Genomic DNA, 20,545 nt, shown 5'->3' on the forward strand with positions numbered 1-20,545 from the left:
CAGGTTAGCTATTTGAACGAACTCCTCCAAAAGTGTTTATCCAATGGATGGAAATTAAGTATCTGCTTGTTCTTGACATGTTGAAGATCTCTCGTTGTGCTCCGTCAAAGGGCGTGGTCTTACGGATGCGTTGTTCGTCACAAACAGGAAGTAGTATGTTTCGAGCCTTAATATAGTCATACATTCATCAAACATCACACACATGATCCCAGTGAAAAAATGAAACTAGACATGTTGGCACAAAAAGTGGGCGTGGCTAAATGACTCAGTGGCGCCCCCTTGAAATTTTCAAAAAGGCCTCCCCATTGAGGTTTTTTCGTCCTACATACACAATTTTTTTTATGCTCATTGGGCATGTCAGGAGCTACATAAAATCCTCTTACACCCATTGTCATAACCAAACAGGAAGTCCGCCATATTTTTTTGAATTTAATACAAATGGCTAAAATTCCTCTTTCACAGGTTAGCTATTTGAACGAACTCCTACAACAGCGTTTATCCGATCATCGTAAACTCAGTGTCAGTGTATTCCAGACATGTTGAAGATCTCTCGTTGTGCTCCGCACGTTATTTCGTTTAAGGGCGTGGCCATGGCGTACCATCAAACATTGATGTATCGGCGCACCCCTATTTTACCTTTCTGAAAGACCTCCCCATAGAGGTTTTCTTCTCTGACATGCATGACAATTTTTTTGTATGTTATTAATGTCAGGAACTACAATAAATCCTCTTGCGGAAGTCCGCCATATTTTTTTTTAATGAGGAAAATTCGCGTTTCAAAGGTTACCTATTTGAACGAACTCCTACAAAAGCCTATATCCGATTGACACAACGTCAAGGTCTGTGTGTTCTAGACATGTTGAAGATCTCTCGTTGTGCTCTGCACGTTATTTCCTCAAAGGTCGTGGTCATACGGACGCGTTGTTCGTCACAAACAGGAAGTAGTTTGTTATGGGTCTTAATATAGGTGTAGAGTCACCAAACATCAGACACATGATCCCTGTAGAAAAATTAAACTTGTCATGTTGTTATGATAAGTGGGCGTGGCTAAATGACTCAGTGGCTCCCCCATGAAATTTTAAAAATGGCCTCCCCATAGGAGTTTATTTGTCCTACATGCATGAAATTTTTTATGCTCATTGGGCATGACAGGAGCTACATAAAATCCTCTCACACCCATAGTCATAACCAAACAGGAAGTCAGCCATAATTTTTTGAATGCAAGAAAAATGGCTGAAATTCCTTTTTCACAGCTTAGCTATTTGAACGAACTCCTCCAACAGCATTTATCCGATCATCGTGAACTCAATGTCTGTGTCTTCTGGACATGTTGAAGATCTCTCGTTGTGCTCTGCACGTTATTTCCTCAAAGGTCGTGGTCATACGGACGCGTTGTTCGTCACAAACAGGAAGTAGTTTGTTATGGGTCTTAATATAGGTGTAGAGTCACCAAACATCAGACACATGATCCCTGTAGAAAAATTAAACTTGTCATGTTGTTATGATAAGTGGGCGTGGCTAAATGACTCAGTGGCTCCCCCATGAAATTTTAAAAATGGCCTCCCCATAGGAGTTTATTTGTCCTACATGCATGAAATTTTTTATGCTCATTGGGCATGACAGGAGCTACATAAAATCCTCTCACACCCATAGTCATAACCAAACAGGAAGTCAGCCATAATTTTTTGAATGCAAGAAAAATGGCTGAAATTCCTTTTTCACAGCTTAGCTATTTGAACGAACTCCTCCAACAGCATTTATCCGATCATCGTGAACTCAATGTCTGTGTCTTCTGGACATGTTGAAGATCTCTCGTTGTGCTCCGCACGTTATTTCGTTTAAGGGCATGGCCGCGGCGTACCATCAAACTTTGATGTCTCGGCTCACTCCAATTTTTTAACCTTTGATGACTGTAAGGCCTGCTGCTTTGCCACTTGTCGCGGCTGCACTCCCGCGGTTGCGACACGCGCCGACAAGCGCGGGGTGCTTCGGTCCCTTCATCACCGCTTGCGGTTTTAATTTTGTTTGTTTATCACTTGCAACCCGAATCGCCAGGTGTGATCCAAACAGGTCAAGCCTGATCCTTTTCACCACCATTTATGACACACACAAACACAGAAAGAAAGAATACAGCAGCCAATCACCACCCAGATAAACCCAGATTTGTCTGTTCAACTCATGTGCACTTACTGCTGGCCAAGTGCAGCCTGTGTCCAAAACCTTGCTCCTGCTGTTGTTTCCATATCACAAATAAGTCAGGCTAGTATGATGTGACTACCAACGTGGTAATATGCTTTAAAGGGGACAGTACACACACACACACACACGCACACGCACACAGGATAAAATTAACAGCAAATAAAAATAAAATCAATTAAATTGATTCATTTTCGATTTCCCTGCTCTACTTCACCACAAACATTTAAACAGCACAGCTAGTTAATTTTTTGTGTTACTTGTACACTGACGCAATGGGCAATACAATCTCAGACACACACATTTAGGAACTAAAATCAAAGACACTCACCTTCAAACTTTGGGGTCAATAGCTCCAAGTGCCACGCTGCCAGTGTCTTGCGAACAAAATCATCCATTAAATATCTATAGAAAAACATAAACAATTGTAAATCTTACTGTTCTGAAGCTTTAATAAATACATTTGTTATTTTCATCTCAATGATAGTGCTGGTATGATTCACTCAACCAAATATGTCTCCCCCTTTGAAATCTAATTTAAAAGATTTGTGTGTAGCCATACCTTATACTCTATAAAGTTAGCCTTTAAATGCTTAGATTTATGATCAATTGAGGCCTTTCACTGAATGCTTATAATTCCTATTCAAAAATCAAGAATATAGGCCAAGTGTCATAGTTAAACCAAATAGCTTCAGCTTCCTTAACCTGTGCAAATCTTTAGCAAGTCTAACGTTACATCCTCAGGTCAGTCCCTGTTCAGAGGGGAGTCACCTCACACTCTTTGAGTTTTAACAGTCCATAGACTCACACGTACACATACGGTCAGTCACACACGCACATACGTGCACACACAGTCACAGGCAGAGTATCATTTGGCATGTGTAACCAGGTTAAAATGATATATTTATCTTTTATTTGAAACTTCACCAAATCCTTTAAAATACTGAAGATATTTTCATTTTGTCATTTTCTTTATGTATTTTGAGGTTCACTGTACCCAACTGTGACACCTGTACTGTCCCTTTAAGAGATTGCTGTGCGTGCGTATTGCGAGTGACGTGTGTTGTGCTTCTCTCAGTCCGCGCGCTACGCGCGCTGGGGGAAGGTAAGGCTACTTTGCTCTATTCACGGTTTAGCACTGTTTCTTTTTATAACAATATAAAATGCAGTAGTTGCAATTATGGTTCACTCGTTGCCTTTCTGAGCATGCAGAGCAAGTTGCGTTCCGAATATAAACTTTGTCATTGAGCTTTTAGAAGTTTATTAGCGGACACGTGTTGCTAAGTGCTACGGGGTTTCCCGTGTGTTCTGTTAACAGGGGACTGGAGACCTGTGTGAGAAAGAACCGCATGTCACAGAAATGTCTTTTTGATTTGTGCAGATGCTGCAGCCAGCTCAGTTCTTATTAAATGAGAAGTCGCCAGCAAATTGTGGTCTGAGTCCTCCATCTTCCATCAACATCACAACAGAACACAACGCAGATATCACGACCAGTAACGGATGTGCATCCAGAGAAGTTTAGAACTTCAGCAGGACAGAAACACACCCGTTACACATGCTCACTCTTTTAATCATAAACCTGCCAAATTTGCTGTAAAATTAATCAACGACATAGTAACAAGTAAGTACTGAACACCAGTTTAACAAGTTTCCATTAAAAACAACACGCTCGTTAAAACAAGAAGCAGAAGAAGTAAAAGTATCTGCAGAAGAACAAGAAATAGTAATAGAAGATGTAGCAAAAGCAGAAATACAAGAAGCAGAAAAAGAGGAAATAGCAGAAAAAACAGTAGTAAAAACGTGAAAAGTCATAGCCATAATGAGCAGAAAAAGCTGAACAGAATGATAGTTGAACGGAGAAAGTAGCACAAACGGTTGAAAGAGTAGTGTTGCAGAAGAACAAGAAATAGTAATAGAAGACTGGATGGACTAGGAAAAGGGACCACATTACTCCTGTATTGGCTTCTCTCCACTGGCTCCCTACAAAATCTAGAGTAGAATTTAAAATCCTTCTTCTCACTTCCAAAGCTCTAAACGGTCAGGCACCATCCTATCTTAAAGAGTTAATTGTACCGTACTATCCATCAAGAACATTACGCTCCCAGAATGCAGGCCTGCTCGTGGTGCCTATAGTCTCTAAAAGTACTATGTGAGGTTGTTACGGAGGGTGTTGAGGCTCAAGCGCAGAACAGAGAACACGTAGAACCAAGTACAAAATAATAAATTTATTTATAAACACAAAATAAACTCCACAACAGAGGACGCTCAACCCTAAACAACAGGCGAGGAAAAAACAGGCTAACTGCTGAAAACAAAAGAGCGACTAACAGCCGGAGATAAATTAAAGCGTCGTGCTAACACGAGTTAAACTAAGCTACCCACAAAGCAGAGGCAAAGCCATGGACTCAAAACGCGAGTCGAGTTGACGGTCTAAAAACTAACACTAGCTGAGGTATACTCAAGGAGGGGGAAGCAAGGCTGGTGGTGTCCGAACTGCTGATGATCCGTCGTGCCAAATCAGGGGTGTAAACAGAGCAGCTCCGTGCTGTAAGTGAAGTCGAGCTCCGTGGCTGCAGGGGATCCAACTGCACAAAGAATAGGTTATTAGCAGTAGAACAACAGGATGTAGAAGCGAGGCATGTGCAGAGGTCGAAATACTAACTGTGACTGAACACGGTCCGGCACTGGACAGCAGGCTGGAGGCTCCTTAAATGCAGACTGCTGCAGCCACTAACTCTGCTCAGCTGCGTCTCATCTGCTGATCAGTAATTAGCCACACCTGATTGTCAACACACCACCAGCCGAGTGCACGCCCTCCTAAGAGCAAAGAGAGAGACAAGAGAAAGAGGAAGAGAACTGCCACTAACCACTGGCAGAGGTGGAGGGTGTGACAGAGGTAGAGCCTTTAGTCAGGCACCGCTCCTTTGGAATCGTCTACCAGTCGGGGTCCGGGAGGCAGACACACTAGGTACTTTTAAGAATAGACTTAAAACTTTTCTTTTTGATAAATCTTATAGTTAGGGCTGGCTTAGGACCAGCTCATAGTTATACTGCTATAGGCCTAGACTACCGGGGGAACTGTCACCAGGATTTCTCATCTCTCTCTCCCTCTTTCTCTCCCTGCTTTCATATCTTATTACTGCTTGTCACTATCTTTATATTCTAACCTCTACTTTTTCTGGGAGCTCCTGAGCTCTCTTAGGTTCCTTGGGACTGTTGATGAAGATGGCCATGAAGATGCACCCCTCGGTCTTGTAGAGAAGGTTGAATGATATATATCTCCTATCCACTTCTCCCTCAACCGACCATGCGAACCATTATCCAAATGGGTTTCCTGTAGAAACATAATATCCGAGGCTAGCAATTTCAGGTGGGTCAGAACCTTCCCTCTTTTGACCGGGCCATTTACTCCACGTACATTCCAACTGGAAAGCACAAGATCCTTCAACCCTCTACTAGTAATATTTACATTATCATGCATCAGCATTTCCTAAATAACAAAGTGTCTCTAGTATCACAACTGTCAAAGTGCAGAATTTGAGTGAATGGTCTACTTAACCCTCCCACCCCAAAGTTAACTCAGTCCCCATGTCAAAAAGAAAACAAACTACTCAAACCAACAACTAAATGTATGTGGCACGAGCCTTTTTAAGGGAGCAAGTACAAAAGAACAAACTATATTACTTCCCCACACCTTCTGGTGGCCTGTTGCTAGCCCTGACTATGATCTCATAGTCCAGCAACTCAAAACAAAACAAATTAAGGTACATCAAGCAAAATCAATGAGAAGAGGAGCAAAAATTAGGTAAATTGCATAACTGAGATTTCAAGTGTTAATATCAACAGATTAAATCAGAGAAGACAGTACCAGTCATTCAACAGTAATGAACCAGTCCCACGTTCTAAACCGTAATGTTTGCAGAATGTGCCTAAGAACAGTGAATGAACATTTCAGATATAAGATAAGTAACATATCCTCGAGCTATCAGAAGCTCCGTTTTTGTTTTGTCCGTGGAGAACATAAAATCACCTTATGAAAGGGGCAGTCTGAGCGTCAAATATTCAGGCACCAAGCGTGTGTTTTATTATGGCAACAGCCTATGTTATGCTAATGTTAGCCACATGAGCTAATAAGCCGGTGCCTGCACGTAACCACAAACCTTCAATCTCAAACTGTCCTCATCTGCAGCAATTTAAATGTTCTCCTCTTCCGCTGCAGCCGCACCTGGTGAAGCAAGACGTGAAAAATTGTGTCAAAAATTGTTGGGGTATAACCCCTTTATGATATGCTAAACAAGGAACTCTCTGGACTGGTGTCATTTTTTTAAATTTAACACATCATGGGGTTTATTTATAAATGTGGTGCAGAGTGCCTTGTCAAATCTTACATACACAAAACACACTCTCACACACACATCACTCTCTCTTTCACACACACACTCTGTCTCTCACACACACTCTCTCTCTGTCTTAATATAAAGGTACATAAGTGAGGGAGAGATCTAGTGTTTCTCCTACTGTCACAAGGCTAAATTAAACATGCAATTTCCCATCTCTCCTAAAAGAGAACAAATGAACTAATAGGACTATAAAAACCAACAGCAAAATAGTGCAAACCACCAAAGGCAACATGAAAACACAGACATATTTTTAAGGATAGAACATATAATTTTTATGACAACAATCCATAGATAAATACACACTGAAACATGTAACCTCATCATCAATCAGTCCACAGAAAAATAAGTGCTATGATAAAATGTTTTCACTTGTCAAAGCTGCGGGCTCACTTGGAGAGAAAAGCGGCACAGCGGCTTTTCCTCTGGGCAAAGTTATTGATGACCTTAGGGATGAAGTCCAGTAGATGCTGAAGCAGCTGGCTTTCTATGGAGATCATGGCCAAAGCGTTGAGTCCCATGGTGTTGCGGGTAAAAGTTTTTAACCTCTTCAGGGTGGAGAAGTTCCTCTCTGCCTCAGATGTCGTTATTGGTGTTGTCATAACAATTTTCAGCAGGGTCTGTCTCAGCAAAGGCCTCCTCTAAGTTGTTCTCAAAGATGGATGTTAACAAAGACAGAGCAGTCTTACCCGTGTGAAGCTCAGTGTGACGGTACAGAGTAATCAGCTCAGACTTCAACTTGTCCTTGTCTCCAATAGGCCACAGTTTCACAGCACAGTCAAGCTCAGATGTTGGGAATGACAGGACATGTAACAACAAAAAACACCTTCAGCACACTCATCCTCGCTGAACAAAGTTGTTGCAAGGTCAGGTTAAGCTGGTGGGCGTAGCAGTGAACAAACTAGGCATGATGGGTATTTCTCCCTCATTAAGCTCTGTACACCACGGATGTTCCCGCTCATCACAGCCGCACCATCATATGTCTGAGCGATCAGCTTTTCTTCCAGCTTCAGTGGTTCCAGCACAACTTTGATGACAGTAGAAAGGCCGACTGCAGTTTTGTCTTTGACCTCAACAAACTCCAAAAACCTCTCTATCACTGTATTGTCAGGCAACATGTATCGCAGCACAACCACCATCTGTGATTTGCAAGAGGCATCAGTTGTCTCGTCAGCTTGTACAGCAACAAAGGATGTCTCGCCCACTTGTTTTGCCATCTCCTCCCTGTACACTTCATACATGCAATCTATCAGTTCATTTTGTATGGTGCTGGATGTCCCTGTCACATGTTAGCAGGCAGAATACAGGGAGGAGGACCCAAGTGCAGAATACACTTAATTTATTTTAACAAAAAGGCAAAAACCAAGACTTACTTAAATAACAAAAATCCAAAAATCCACGAGGAAAAAACACAGGGAGCAGGGACAAGAACCACAGACCAAAACCAGAACCAACATAAGCCAAGACACCGACAAGGACAATACAATGAACCAACAAGAAACACAGAGACTAAATAGACAAGGGGTAATCAGACACAGGTGAGACTAACGAGACAGGTGAGGAACATCAGGGTAATCACTAAGGCGGGAAACACAAGGAACAAAGAACACAAGACCAGAACACTGAAGACAAGTACAAAGTACAACTTGACACCGACACCACCAAAACCAGATATACAAAATAAAACAGGAAACTTAAAACACAAGACAGGAAATAAACTAACAGGCAACATAGAAGAACACAAGAATACAGGAAAACACACTAGGAACATAGATACACAGAACACAAGGGAAATAATGAAAACTAAAACAGGATTAAATGCAGAACAAAAACCAAACCATGACAGTCCCTTTAAAGATGGGCTGAGTATCATAGTGCCTCTGCAATCTCGAATCACCCTCACACATCGTCTCAAAAATGCAAAAATGTGAGTCCGCCGACTCGTCATGGCCCCGCAGTGCAGTTTTGCATTTTGCGCATAGTTTTATACAGATGATGATTTGATTGAGAACGTACCTGTTCTCCTCCACCTGCCGGTTATGCTGCTCAATGGATCGCCTGTAAGCGCTGTCAACAGCAATTTGAGCCGCGTCATTCACTTTTCCCAATAACCCCAGTTTTACCACACAGTCCAGGTGACTCCCGCTGCTCTCATGTTTTGAGATCCTTTCAGAAAGATGTTTCAAATCTTTAAACCCCGTCCTCGACCAAGTGCCATCATCACCAAAAAGCAAACATGGAAAACAGAAGAGCACCTTCTTGTCGGTGCTAACCGTTAGCCACTTTTTCTTTATAAACCAATCCACATTAAATCCTCGGTTTGTTTTTCACCGGCAGTTTGAGTGATGAAAATATCCATTGGTTGGTGTGTTCCATCACGCTTTACCTCCAACTTCTCCTGCAAACTCAGTGTTTCAAATCGGTGCTCTAATAAAAAATCCACTTTATTCATATTCACGACTCCGCTAGCTTTCAAATCCTCCCGCTTCTTGCCGATTAATTCATACAGTCTCTGACAGACAGCCAATCATCTGGTCCCTTCTGAATAATTAGCCAATCAAATCTAAAAGAACGCATGACGTTTCAGTGGGGCTACGAGCTGTGAGCCCCACTTGTCATATTTTTAATCAGATTTACATTACATATACTAACACTATGCGCATGCGTATTAGCACTTTCCCCCATGCAATACACATTGTACTGTACCGGAGGGGCTGGCCCGATCCTGCCCCTCCGGCCAGCGAAGTTCTACTGCAGACATAAAACGGAGAAGAGGACAGATAAACATGAATTAAAATCGTATTTTTCTTAAACCAAAAAAAGAAAAAGAAAGAATCCAATGCAAATCACGGACATGATTATCATAGCTAATACATTATGAAATAAAATATGTGACAAATAATGATTATTTGATTGGACAGTTCTTTCTAGTCTCCACTAGGTGGGGCTGTGCCCCACCTGCCCCTAATGACCAGTCGCCACTGTCCGTAGTAGTTCCCTGGTTCAGTTGTATAGAGCCCTCCTTTTGGCCACAGGGTAATCGGTGGGTAATCCGGAAAGATTTGAATCTTTTTACCCCCATGGTGGAGTTATTTAGCTTTTCATAAGATGTCCTCAAGCACATGATAGTAGTTTAGCCTCAAAACAAAGGGCGCTCTGTCAATGAGAGGTTTTTCATCCAGTCCCAGCACAGTCCCAGCGCAGGGGCGTCACTAGGTTTTAAGGACAGGGGAGGCTTGGCCCCAAGAGATGCACAGGATGTGAGCAAACGTAGCACGCAAACACAACATTTCACAAATAGCCAACAAAGACTAAGAAATTAATTATTATTAATCATCATTTCAGTCTGTTTTTTTTAATACAGGACAAGAATAAACTTAGGTTTGCAAAGTAACAGTATGTTATATATATATATCCTTACTCTACTTAATATAAGCTCAAGTTAAATAAGTCTTATATGGTGCACCCTGAGTGAAATGTTTCATATTTCATATTCATATTGAGTTCCATCATATTCAAAGACTGTATGCAACACTAAAAAAAAAACTATCTATCTATCTATCTATCTATCTATCTATCTATCTATCTATCTATCTATCTATCTAATGACTCTATCCTGTGAAATCCTTTAGACTCACCTTTCCAGTAGAAATCTCTCCCCTCTCACGCCCTGTGCTCCTCTGCCCTGACTCCTACAGGTCAATGGAGTGGTGGAATAATTAATATTAGTGTATATTTATCGTTATTATTATTGTTATTATCCAGTGATGATAATTATAGTGAATGAGCTCAGCTCCCGTTTCAGGTGTGTAACCATGGATAAAGTGAGAAACACAGCTGATGCTCCAGAAGGAAGGAAATAAAGATAGTATATGGTAAAGAGAGTGCACACGTAGCTCTATAAACAACCAGGGCCTTCACAATGCATTTCAGACTAACTACCAAGCTAAGTAGCAGAATTGTTTTAGAGCTGGAAAGTAACGAAACAACGTGAGACGTGCATACTGTGCAACCTAGGTTTTTATTTGTCAAACAGGGAGCACTTGGTTCATTGCATGGGACTTTCTGCTGTTAGCTGCGCTCTGCAGCTAACTAATTATTACTACCAGCAGACAAGAATACTTACTTTCTTGAAAAACTTTCTTATATCCATTCTGCATTCACTTCCTTCTCCTAACGCTGTTCTATTACAGTCTGTATTGTAGTCGCTCTGTGTGTACTTGGAGGAGTGTAAACTAGGTCCCAGGGAAAACGCGTACTGGATATTCAGTCACGTGGTCTCTATATGAACAAGTGGAATGGACTGGATAACGACGCACTGAAGGGGCCTTACCTTACGCGATGAAGTGAAGGGAAACTGACAGATTCATGATCATATTTAAGTAAATAATGACAGGTTATATGATAATTCATTTAAGCTCATATTCTGGCCACTCTATATTGAATTTGTCAGCACATTTTATTAAAATAATAATAATAAAAACACCAAATGATTTAGGGGGGCTTAAGAACATTTTAGGGGGGCTGAAGCCAATTTATGAAAAGGGGAAAAAAAGTAAAATTTAGTACAGTGCTTATAGGTTACATTTTTATTTCTATAGGGGAAAAAAGTATGGTTAACAGACACCGTCGTGCTGCGATACCTGACACCTCAGGTGCATCGCCTTAAGCCCCACCCTTTCTCGTTGTCAGTTGGTCGAGTCACCTGAGTGGGACAACAAAGCAGGACTAAACACTATTCCAGGAAATGTACCTATTTAGTTTAATGAAGGTACCCATCTAGACTCTTTACGGATTTTCTTATAATGAACGAAGTGTTTTTTAAATCTGCGTTACCTGTAAAGGAGTCGTTTGTGCTGGATGACACCAGTCTGGCTCTGCCAGCCGAGCCGACCCAAAGATCGTTGATATGGAACAATTCAAACGACCGGAGCCTCCGCGTTCACCAGCAGGTTCAGCTTACGTTGGCTCGTAAGGCTAAAAAGAGTGTGCCAAATGGTAAGGTGCATTTATATAAACGACTATGCGTAATGTACGGCCGAATAAACTTTAAGTGAATAGGCTATATACGAAAATATCCAAGATATGTGCAGATTCCCACAGAAAGTGTACATCAGGCCACTCCTTTCAGAAGTTTTCTAAACCTGAAAAGGTCAGTTGTAAAAATTACAATTACTTTGGGTAAAATAGCCGAAGTTTTTATCTTGTAACAATGTTAATTTTAACACTATTGTCGTGTTGAAGTTCGTACGTATTTCCCTTTAAAAAACGTTTGGTCTTGTTTTGACCTGTTGTCTGTGACTGGTGTGTTTTATGGGTTTTTGAGCAGTTCAATCAGGTAGTGATTTGTTTATTTTACACTAGAATGTGTGACACCTCTCAGGGTGCTCTTAGTCAAGAACCACTCCTGTATGATACTAAAATACATTATATAAAGAAAGCATGCTGTGTGAGCTTTCTCATGATCCACTATCTTTTGGACAGTACAGGTATATTATTCTGAGTGAAATGCATGTGGTAGTAGATTGCCTGTTCAACAGGTTTCTGCAGTTTCATTAATCAGCCTACAGGGAAGTGGCAGCTGACGAGGCCTGAATTTAATATCTCACCCACTGGTCTGCTTTCCAGGGGGGTAAGGCCCTTATTCATTATGCACCAATGGCCTAAATAAACATGCAGGGGTGAGCTCAGTTCAATTTCAACTAAAAATATGAGAGTTGAGTCTGTATTTCATCATTCCACTCATCTGTTTTCCAGCTTTAGAATATCCTAAGCAACTGAAGAAACATTCTTTGCACACATTTACAAAGATGCCTGCAGTACCAGAGTGTGTACTTTTTTCTGTACTTTTTAGCTAAAGCAGCTGGGTGAGGAAAGATGCCTTTACACTAAGGAAATGTTACAGTTGATATACAATACATGTAAGCAGTACTGTAGTTTTACACTCACACAAACCCTCTCTAACTTGTTTCAGGTAATGTCCATTTACAGAAAAACACAACAAAGAGCTTTGGTGCTTCTGATGGACTTTTACACAACTTGAAGGTAAGGGAAAGTTTAACCTCGCTCTCTTTGCTTATTGTTTCAATAATGCACTAACACACACACACACACACACACACACACACACACACACACACACACTCTAACAGTTCAGAGACATTGATCATCTGATGTCCACCTTTCTAAAAGTGTCTTTCTCAACTTTCATGTCAGATAGCCATAAATTAAAGGAGTGTTTGTGTATTCCTCTCTTTTAATATCGGACCTGTCAGTATTTGAAAACCATAGCTGCACTTTAAACATTGTATACCATCATTTAAATGTTATACAATGAACTACTACTGTCTGAAAATCTCCTCTCCAGGGGTCATGAACTAAAAATACTTTTGGATTTGGGAGAATGGATAATGTCCTTCTCCAGCCACTACATGCATCAACCTGGCATGACAACAAAAAGAGGGAAAAGGGCATCTTAATTACCTTCTGTGGCACTATATATATGCATATACTAAATGATGTGCTGTTTAATTAGTATATTATTTTTACTTTTTTCCAGGGTGCAGACTCAGCCAAGTGGCGTACACGTAAAACAAACGGCGCCAACGAGAGCGTCTTATTCTGGAGAGAGGAATAACTTTTATGTTTTGCTAATAAAATATAAAATATAATTGAAGGTGGGCTATAATATAGAGCAAATGGGCAAAATAAATACAGCCCGATCAGGCACGCATCCTGTTGAGATCGGTTCTTTTTTATTCTTGTATAGTAGTGATCGACCTTTGTTGGATTGCTTTTTTTTTTTTACTTTGTGGATGGACTGTGTTTGTTTTGGATGAGCAAACGGCCACGTTGGTGGATGTCTTCCTTCTTTTTCTTTGGACTAAAAAGACAATTTAAACGGAACTTTCACAGATCATTTTACATTGGTTTGGGACTTTTAGTTTATTTTGGATTGATAAAGGGGTAAATTGAAGTATTGAATATTTTTGTTACAAGCCACAGTGTTTTCATGTCTTTATATTTCTTTTTTTTTTTTTTTTAATTTTTAATTTTAATTTAAATTTTTTGGCTTTTCATGCCTTTATTATAGATGGAGGAAAGTGGATAGAGTCGGAAAGGGGGAGAGAGAGTGGGGAGAGACATGCGGGAAATGGGCCACAGGACGGACGCGAACCCGGCCGCCCGCGCGCGAGGACTGAGCCTCAATACGTGGGGTCGCGCGCACTGCCGCTGCGCCACCGGCGACCCCGTCTTTATATTTCTAAATGTCCGCGGTGTTGTGTTGTTAAAAAATAAACGTGCGCCTGCGCAAATAAGATGCAGTAATCAAAAACCGGGATACTATTATTGATCATTGTTGTGGAAATTCTCCTTTGTGAGGTGGAGAGTTGCTAGATAGATAGATAGATAGATAGATAGATAGATAGATACTTCATTGATCCCGAAGTCTCAGAAGAACTTCATACTTCGGCGTTTGAATCAGATCTCTTTAATAACACGCAGCGTGGAGAGGAGGCCGCAGTCTGCAGCGTTCTCTCTCGAACCTTCACATTTCAAATCCTTATATGCAATCCAGAGAGGAGGTTACCTTCCAGTGACACATGGTGATCTTTACATTACAATGACTGTATCCGGTCCTTCTGGAGACAGTGACTCTTTGCTGATACTGAAATGACATCTGTATTTACATTTGTATGGTACTGTCTGACCATTTGTTGGCTCCAGGAAGTCTATGTAATTTCTCACATCATGTATACAGGAACATAAATAACCAGGTTTCTCTGTGATCATGTAAATGTCATATCCCAAATATGATCAAAACCGGGATAAGGCTCATAACCAGGATACTTAAGTCCATGTAAACGCACTCAATGTCTTCTCAGTGGAATATAAAGTGACAGTTCCATCACAGTAAACAGGTTACAATGTAATCAACTATGATTTGTTTCATTTTTAAAGGTTAATGGATATGGCTTCCCCAACCACTCACTTTCAACAAACCATGTGTGGAGACCACCCAGGAGAGTGGAAGTTTCTCCACCACCAAGCCCAGAGACACCATACAATCGCTTCACTTACAGAACCACTTACACCCATCCAGGACCCAATCAGTTACAAAGGATGGGCACCCTGAGGGACTGCACGCTTGGTTCTGACTCATTTCATCGCTATGCCTTTTCAGAGGCTCCTTGTACAAGGCGGCCACTGGCATCCACATCTACTCTTGGGAGCTTCCGTGGGAGGTCACTCAGACAGACCTCAGTAGCACAGCCTGTGTTTGCAAATGCAGCGTTTCAGCAAAGTGGTGATTATGTCTCTCGCTGGGATCCTACCGGAACAATTCTCAAACAGGAAAAACAATCGATGCTGGGACAGAGGGGGGATATGATGCTCGTTGCCAACCAGCCTGATGAGGGCTTCTCCTGGATGGCTCAGGTCAGAAGGAATGGTCAGACGCTCCACAGACTGAATTCTTATCCCCCATCAGTCACAAGCATGGAGGTAGACATGGGGAGACAGGTGGATGTGGTTCATCCCATTCAGCAGATTCAAGCACAGAATATCATGACCCTGTAAAATATTTTTTTTTTCTGTTGAATACATTCTTACATTTTAATGATGTGTGACCCATGCCAATAACTGAATTTTGAGACACATATTTTGTCATTTATGGTTTTTTTTATCACACAGGAAGTCAGAGAACAAGCCTTCAGAGATGACCATAGAGAGGGCCATGAAACAGTTGGAGGAAGAAAACGAGGATACCCTAATTAGCGCAGCCAGTTACATACAGAATCAATGTTTCAGGAGTTCAGAAGCAAAAAAAATGGTAAGTGTATTCATGTACATAGTATGAGATCTTTTTGTCATGCTTTTTGTATTAGGATGTGTTGGCTGTAAATTATGTGCAACACATATTTATTTACCACACAAGTGATACAAAAAAATCTGCATTTATTTAAATTTGGTTTGGTATAATTAATGTCTTATTGCTCCTGTTTGAAAAGGGTAAATAAGCCAATTTCCCACCTGCAATTCTTTAAGTTGCTTTAACTTTGAGGAAGGAATCGTAATTGCAAAATATAACATTTGCCTGCATAACACACTTGTCTTCAAAAGTGATTCTGCACATCTCCCAAACATTTCGAATGGCTTTCTAAGTAAATTGTGTATCCCTGTGCATATGCTTACTATCAGGCTCAAACTAGAACTGAAACAGACAACATAGTGTATGTGTTGGGCCATGGCAATACATGAAATAAATTTTATTACAACATCTCAACCCTCAGAAATAGTTTGTAGTTGTATTTTCTTTCACATTTCAACACATTTGAGTCAGGCAAAGCTGTGATGAAATGTGTCATTTGCCCGTGATCTAACTTATTATTTTCACTTTATCCATACAGATAATAAAGCTGATATATCTTAATACGATACAATACAATACACTATTGTCCCCTTGGGAAAATTTGTCTTGGACTCAAAATGCTGCAAAACATTCACCTCCTTCCAATCAAATCAATAGATGAAAACTATAGAAAAAACACATCCAAAACACTGCATGAGAGATAAAATAACAAAGGTAACAAAATATAAAAAGCATACATGGACACCATGACACTCTTGTACAACTTACACAGCTTTATATATATATTTTTAAATATATTTATAAGCATTTTCCCTCTCAGTCCACCTCCATGACAATAGACGTGACATCTCTGGGACACTTTAAGCTGAAGCATAGGCATAGATTTGTGTATGGACCGTATGGACATGTCCATACCAATCTCAAACGATGGCTGAAATGTCCACACCAATATTTAGGTTAACGTGAAAAAGTCACCTCGTGAGGCACATAAAATTATTTCTCATTTCGGCAACACCTCCCAAATACACTGACCGCTGAAACGTCTCCCACTCAATAATAAACACATTCTATATCAAGCAAGGTCACAATAAAAGTTCCAGCAGCTCAACACATCTTATACTCTGGAACCAAAAGCTGGAGTCAAAAGCTAAAACGTCCTGAGAAGTGAACCCAGTGACTAAACAACGTTCTTTCCAGCAGAAACCTCTATGATTGTGATTCTAAACTAAAATAAGTAAACTGCTTTTTTTGTTTATAAGTGAAATGAAGAGACTGTCAGTATTGTTTTTAATAGTACGAAAGTCTCAGTACAAAATAATACATTATTTAAAGACTTCAAATTCTGTAAACGTTGATTTCATGCCCCCGCCAAAGTCAAACTCAAACCTACACCCTTCAGCTGAAGGCTCTCTGTTAGTTACTACGTCCCATGGTTTGATGAATTAATGAAGATGTATTTACTTCTCCTTGCTGTGAAGTTGTGGCAGATGTACACAGACACTAAGAGGACACAAAAGCATTACATCAAGTCAGGACGCAGAGGTTTCATTTAAACTTAATTTATAGATAATACATTTAAGCAGTTGAAATGTGTGCTGCACTCTGCATTGTGTTTATACCAACCCCTCTGCTTTTTTGTCCTTTGCTAATCGCATGCCTATAATTCAGCTTCGCTGTTGGAAGTGTCCTGAGTCCTTTTATGTTGATATAAAAAATTTTTTTTCAAAGCTCTAATATTACTTTAGGAATTCAGTGTATCACAGAAGTTCTGCCTGTGTAACTGTCTGCAGATTATTCCATTAATAATCAATTATTCACTGTTTTTTTCTAGGTATATTATCTTCGTGGGATTGGAAAGCTCCTGCACCTCATCCGCAGTGATGATGAGGAGGTGCAGTGTGTCGGTGCTGGGGCTCTGCGTAATGTTGTTTACCAGAGTGCTGAAAACAAGATGGAGGTGAAGGAAAACAATGGCCTGTCCACCATTTTAAGAGCACTGAAGAGCAGTCGTGATGTTGAGACCAGACGAGAACTTACAGGTTATTTTTACAAACTTTACATAATTGAAATTCACACTTTTAAAAGACGTTGTTTAACCTAGCATACATTGCTGCCTAATTTTGACACAAAGTCACTACAGCTGGCTTTGATGTAATTTGCACAGCAGATACACGAGACCCATAACATCTTCCTGTTATGGTCTTACACATAAAATAAATGGGTATGGTTTAGTATAATATGTTTTGAAGGTTTCACAGCATGTGCATCCTACCCCTAGGTCTGTTGTGGAACCTGTCCTCTCATGACCTTTTAAAGGAGGGCCTCTCCAGGAAGGCATTATCCATCCTCACCCAGTCCGTCCTTGTGCCCAGCTCTGGAATTTCTGAAGGCGAGAACCCAAAAGATGATCTTCTGGCTGACAACGGCGTTTTCCACAACGCGACTGGCTGCCTGCGGTAGGCTTCTTCTTTGTTAACTGTGAAATAAGATACTTTGCAGGCTTTCCTGTGTAGCCTTTTGTTTGGAGTCATCAGATACTGCTTGTGGTGTCAGATAATCGACTGATATTAAACAAAAGGATTAATTAAAAAAGCTAGTTCACTGCAAAAACAATTGCATCCTTTTAGTGTCAATCATGTATGAAGAAAATTACTCATTAAGAAAAAGGTATTGTTGGATGTGTGCTGGACAAATGACTCAGGCCTGTATCCCCTTTTGAAGCCTGAGTAGAGGTACTTTGGAGGGAATTGCGCCCAACACGTAGATGTGAAAAGGGGTGTGGGGGGGTCTGAATCCTCTTTCCTCATCACAAGAGACCTAAAGAAAACCCACAAGCAAACCCCAGTCTATAAAAGCCATCACCTTTCTAGGCTCTTTTATCGATTTATGTGCAGCCACGAAGGCTTCTTTATGGACCTGATCCAGTACATAGTGGAGAAGGCACAGCCTCTGCTCCCCATCCGACAGTGCTTCAAATGCCAACAGTTTAACCACATGTCTTCCAACTGCAATAACCTTGTCACATATCTCAGATGTAGAGGAAATTATCACCACAAACCTGCACCAGAGACAAGAGAAGCAAAATTGGCCAACTGCTCTGGATCACCCATGGATGCATCCAGAGCAGTTGGCATCTGCCCCGTCTAACTTTCACAGATAAACTCACCCACCAGAAGGCCCCCCACCTGCCACACTCCATCCCCCTCCAACCACCCCAGCAAATGCCATACTGACAGCACACACTTCACCCACCTCCGTGAAGACCTCAGAAAACTGTCAATGGATGACAAAAAATAAAGGACAAAGAAAACACACCCACTTCAATGGATAAAACTCCTCTCACTTTATTCCCCATCCAACAAATAAATGTATGTCTACCTTTTTTCCTTTGCATAATGACCCACACCACCTTCCTTTACATAAACCTTCGAGGAATCCAAGGAAACAAAGAAGGACTAATCAGTGACAAAAACATCTATGTTGTTTCCATAAACGAAACACTTCTATCCAACAAATCTTGCATCAGCATTCCATGTTGCAAAAGCATCTGAAAAGAATGTCAAACAGGACACAGAGGAGGAGTTTAATCAAAAATCACATTTCACTTAGTCAAACAGATTTTAAACTCTCATCACAAGAACTCAATGGAAAAGAATATTTTGCAATAAAATTCCAAAATCCATTCCCATCATCACATTCACTAGCATGTACTTTCTCCCTGAATTAAACCCATCAGCTCCTCTGCTCAAAGCCACCTCCAACCCCAGCCACTCTCTGATAATGGATGACCTCAATGACAAACACACACCCACTTTCACTGCAGGAAACTCAAAGTCAAACCCAAACAGAACAACACTCTGGCAGATTCTACAGGACACAAATCGATGAATAATCAATACAAATAAACCCACCTACATATCACCTAAGACCGGCAAAACAGACATTCTGGACCTCATCATATGCACCCCCAACCTGTCAACAAAACTCCAGGTTTTTCCCATCACAAAGTATCTCTCTAGCAACCACCTACAAGTTCTCACAACCTTCTCCTTCCGTCTACAATCAATTACAAAGACAAAATACAACTACAAGCAGGAAACTAGGACACCTATAGACCATTCATTTACAGAAAAGCTCAAGCCCATCACCCCGATTCCCACTCCCTAAAATCAAAAAGTTAAAGTGTGTACCTCCTTCTCCCCCCAAGCTGGAGTTCTACAAGGTTCTGTTCTCAGCTCCCTTCTTTTTCTTATCTAGATCTCTATCTACTACCCACCAGCCACCATAGTCAAAGTTTCACATTTTGCAGATGGCTTCTGTTACTGGTCCACATCCAAATCCACACAGTTTTCTGCTTCAAAACTCAACAATGCATAGCAGAAATAGAAGAATGGTCAAACCTGAAGAATCATCCTCAACCCCGTCAAAATACAATGTATCATTTTCACCAAAAACCCACACTTGCAGTTCAATCACATCAACCTCACGCTACACAACCAGAAAATCAACATCAGCAAGGAAGCAACATTTCTTGGTATAACATTGAAAAACAACATCAGCTGGACCAAACACATCAGTAACCTGGAACAAAAAGCACATAACAGATTAAACCATCTCAAAGCCCTCTGTGGAAAGCATGGCACATCACCCTCCACAGTTATCAAGGTCCACCTTTCATACATCCGCTCACTGTTTGAATACTCCGCTTCAGCCTGGATCCCCATCTCTGACCATTAAATTCAACGCCTGCAGATTATACAAAACAAATCAATGAAACTGGCCCATAGACTCCCACTCTATATCAACAAACACTACATCCATTCCATAGCCCTCAATTAGTTATCATAACCCTGCCCTCTGGAAAACAATCATGGAAGCACAACAATCAGTCAACACCCCTCTGTCATTTATCCCGCAACTAAGCAAAGAAACCCTAGAAACTCAATCCTCCATAAACCAGTAGTTTCCTCCAAACCACTGCTGACTGAACATACTGTATATCACACATCATGAACACACAGAAACAATGACAACATACATTTTACAGAGACATATTTTCTTTTTGTTTAGTGTATTTTCT

The 20,545-nt window shown here is 40.8% G+C and overlaps 1 protein-coding gene across 1 annotated transcript in view; it reads left to right on the top strand.

The window, feature by feature from the left end:
• The first annotated feature begins 11,258 nt into the window (after window positions 1–11,258).
• The window catches only part of pkp2 (plakophilin 2), a 29,780-nt gene continuing 20,493 nt past the window's right edge, over window positions 11,259–20,545 (top strand). Inside the window, exons 1-6 of the mRNA XM_079334831.1 lie at window positions 11,259–11,591; window positions 12,568–12,638; window positions 14,556–15,169; window positions 15,288–15,426; window positions 17,297–17,504; window positions 17,744–17,921. Of these exons, the coding sequence (XP_079190957.1) occupies window positions 11,399–11,591; window positions 12,568–12,638; window positions 14,556–15,169; window positions 15,288–15,426; window positions 17,297–17,504; window positions 17,744–17,921 (1,403 nt within the window). The 5' untranslated portion in view covers window positions 11,259–11,398. The remainder of the gene's footprint in view (window positions 11,592–12,567; window positions 12,639–14,555; window positions 15,170–15,287; window positions 15,427–17,296; window positions 17,505–17,743; window positions 17,922–20,545) is intronic.

The sequence above is a fragment of the Symphodus melops genome (genome assembly GCF_947650265.1).
Source record: "Symphodus melops genome assembly, chromosome: 22".
NCBI classification, from domain to species: Eukaryota; Metazoa; Chordata; class Actinopteri; order Labriformes; family Labridae; genus Symphodus; species Symphodus melops.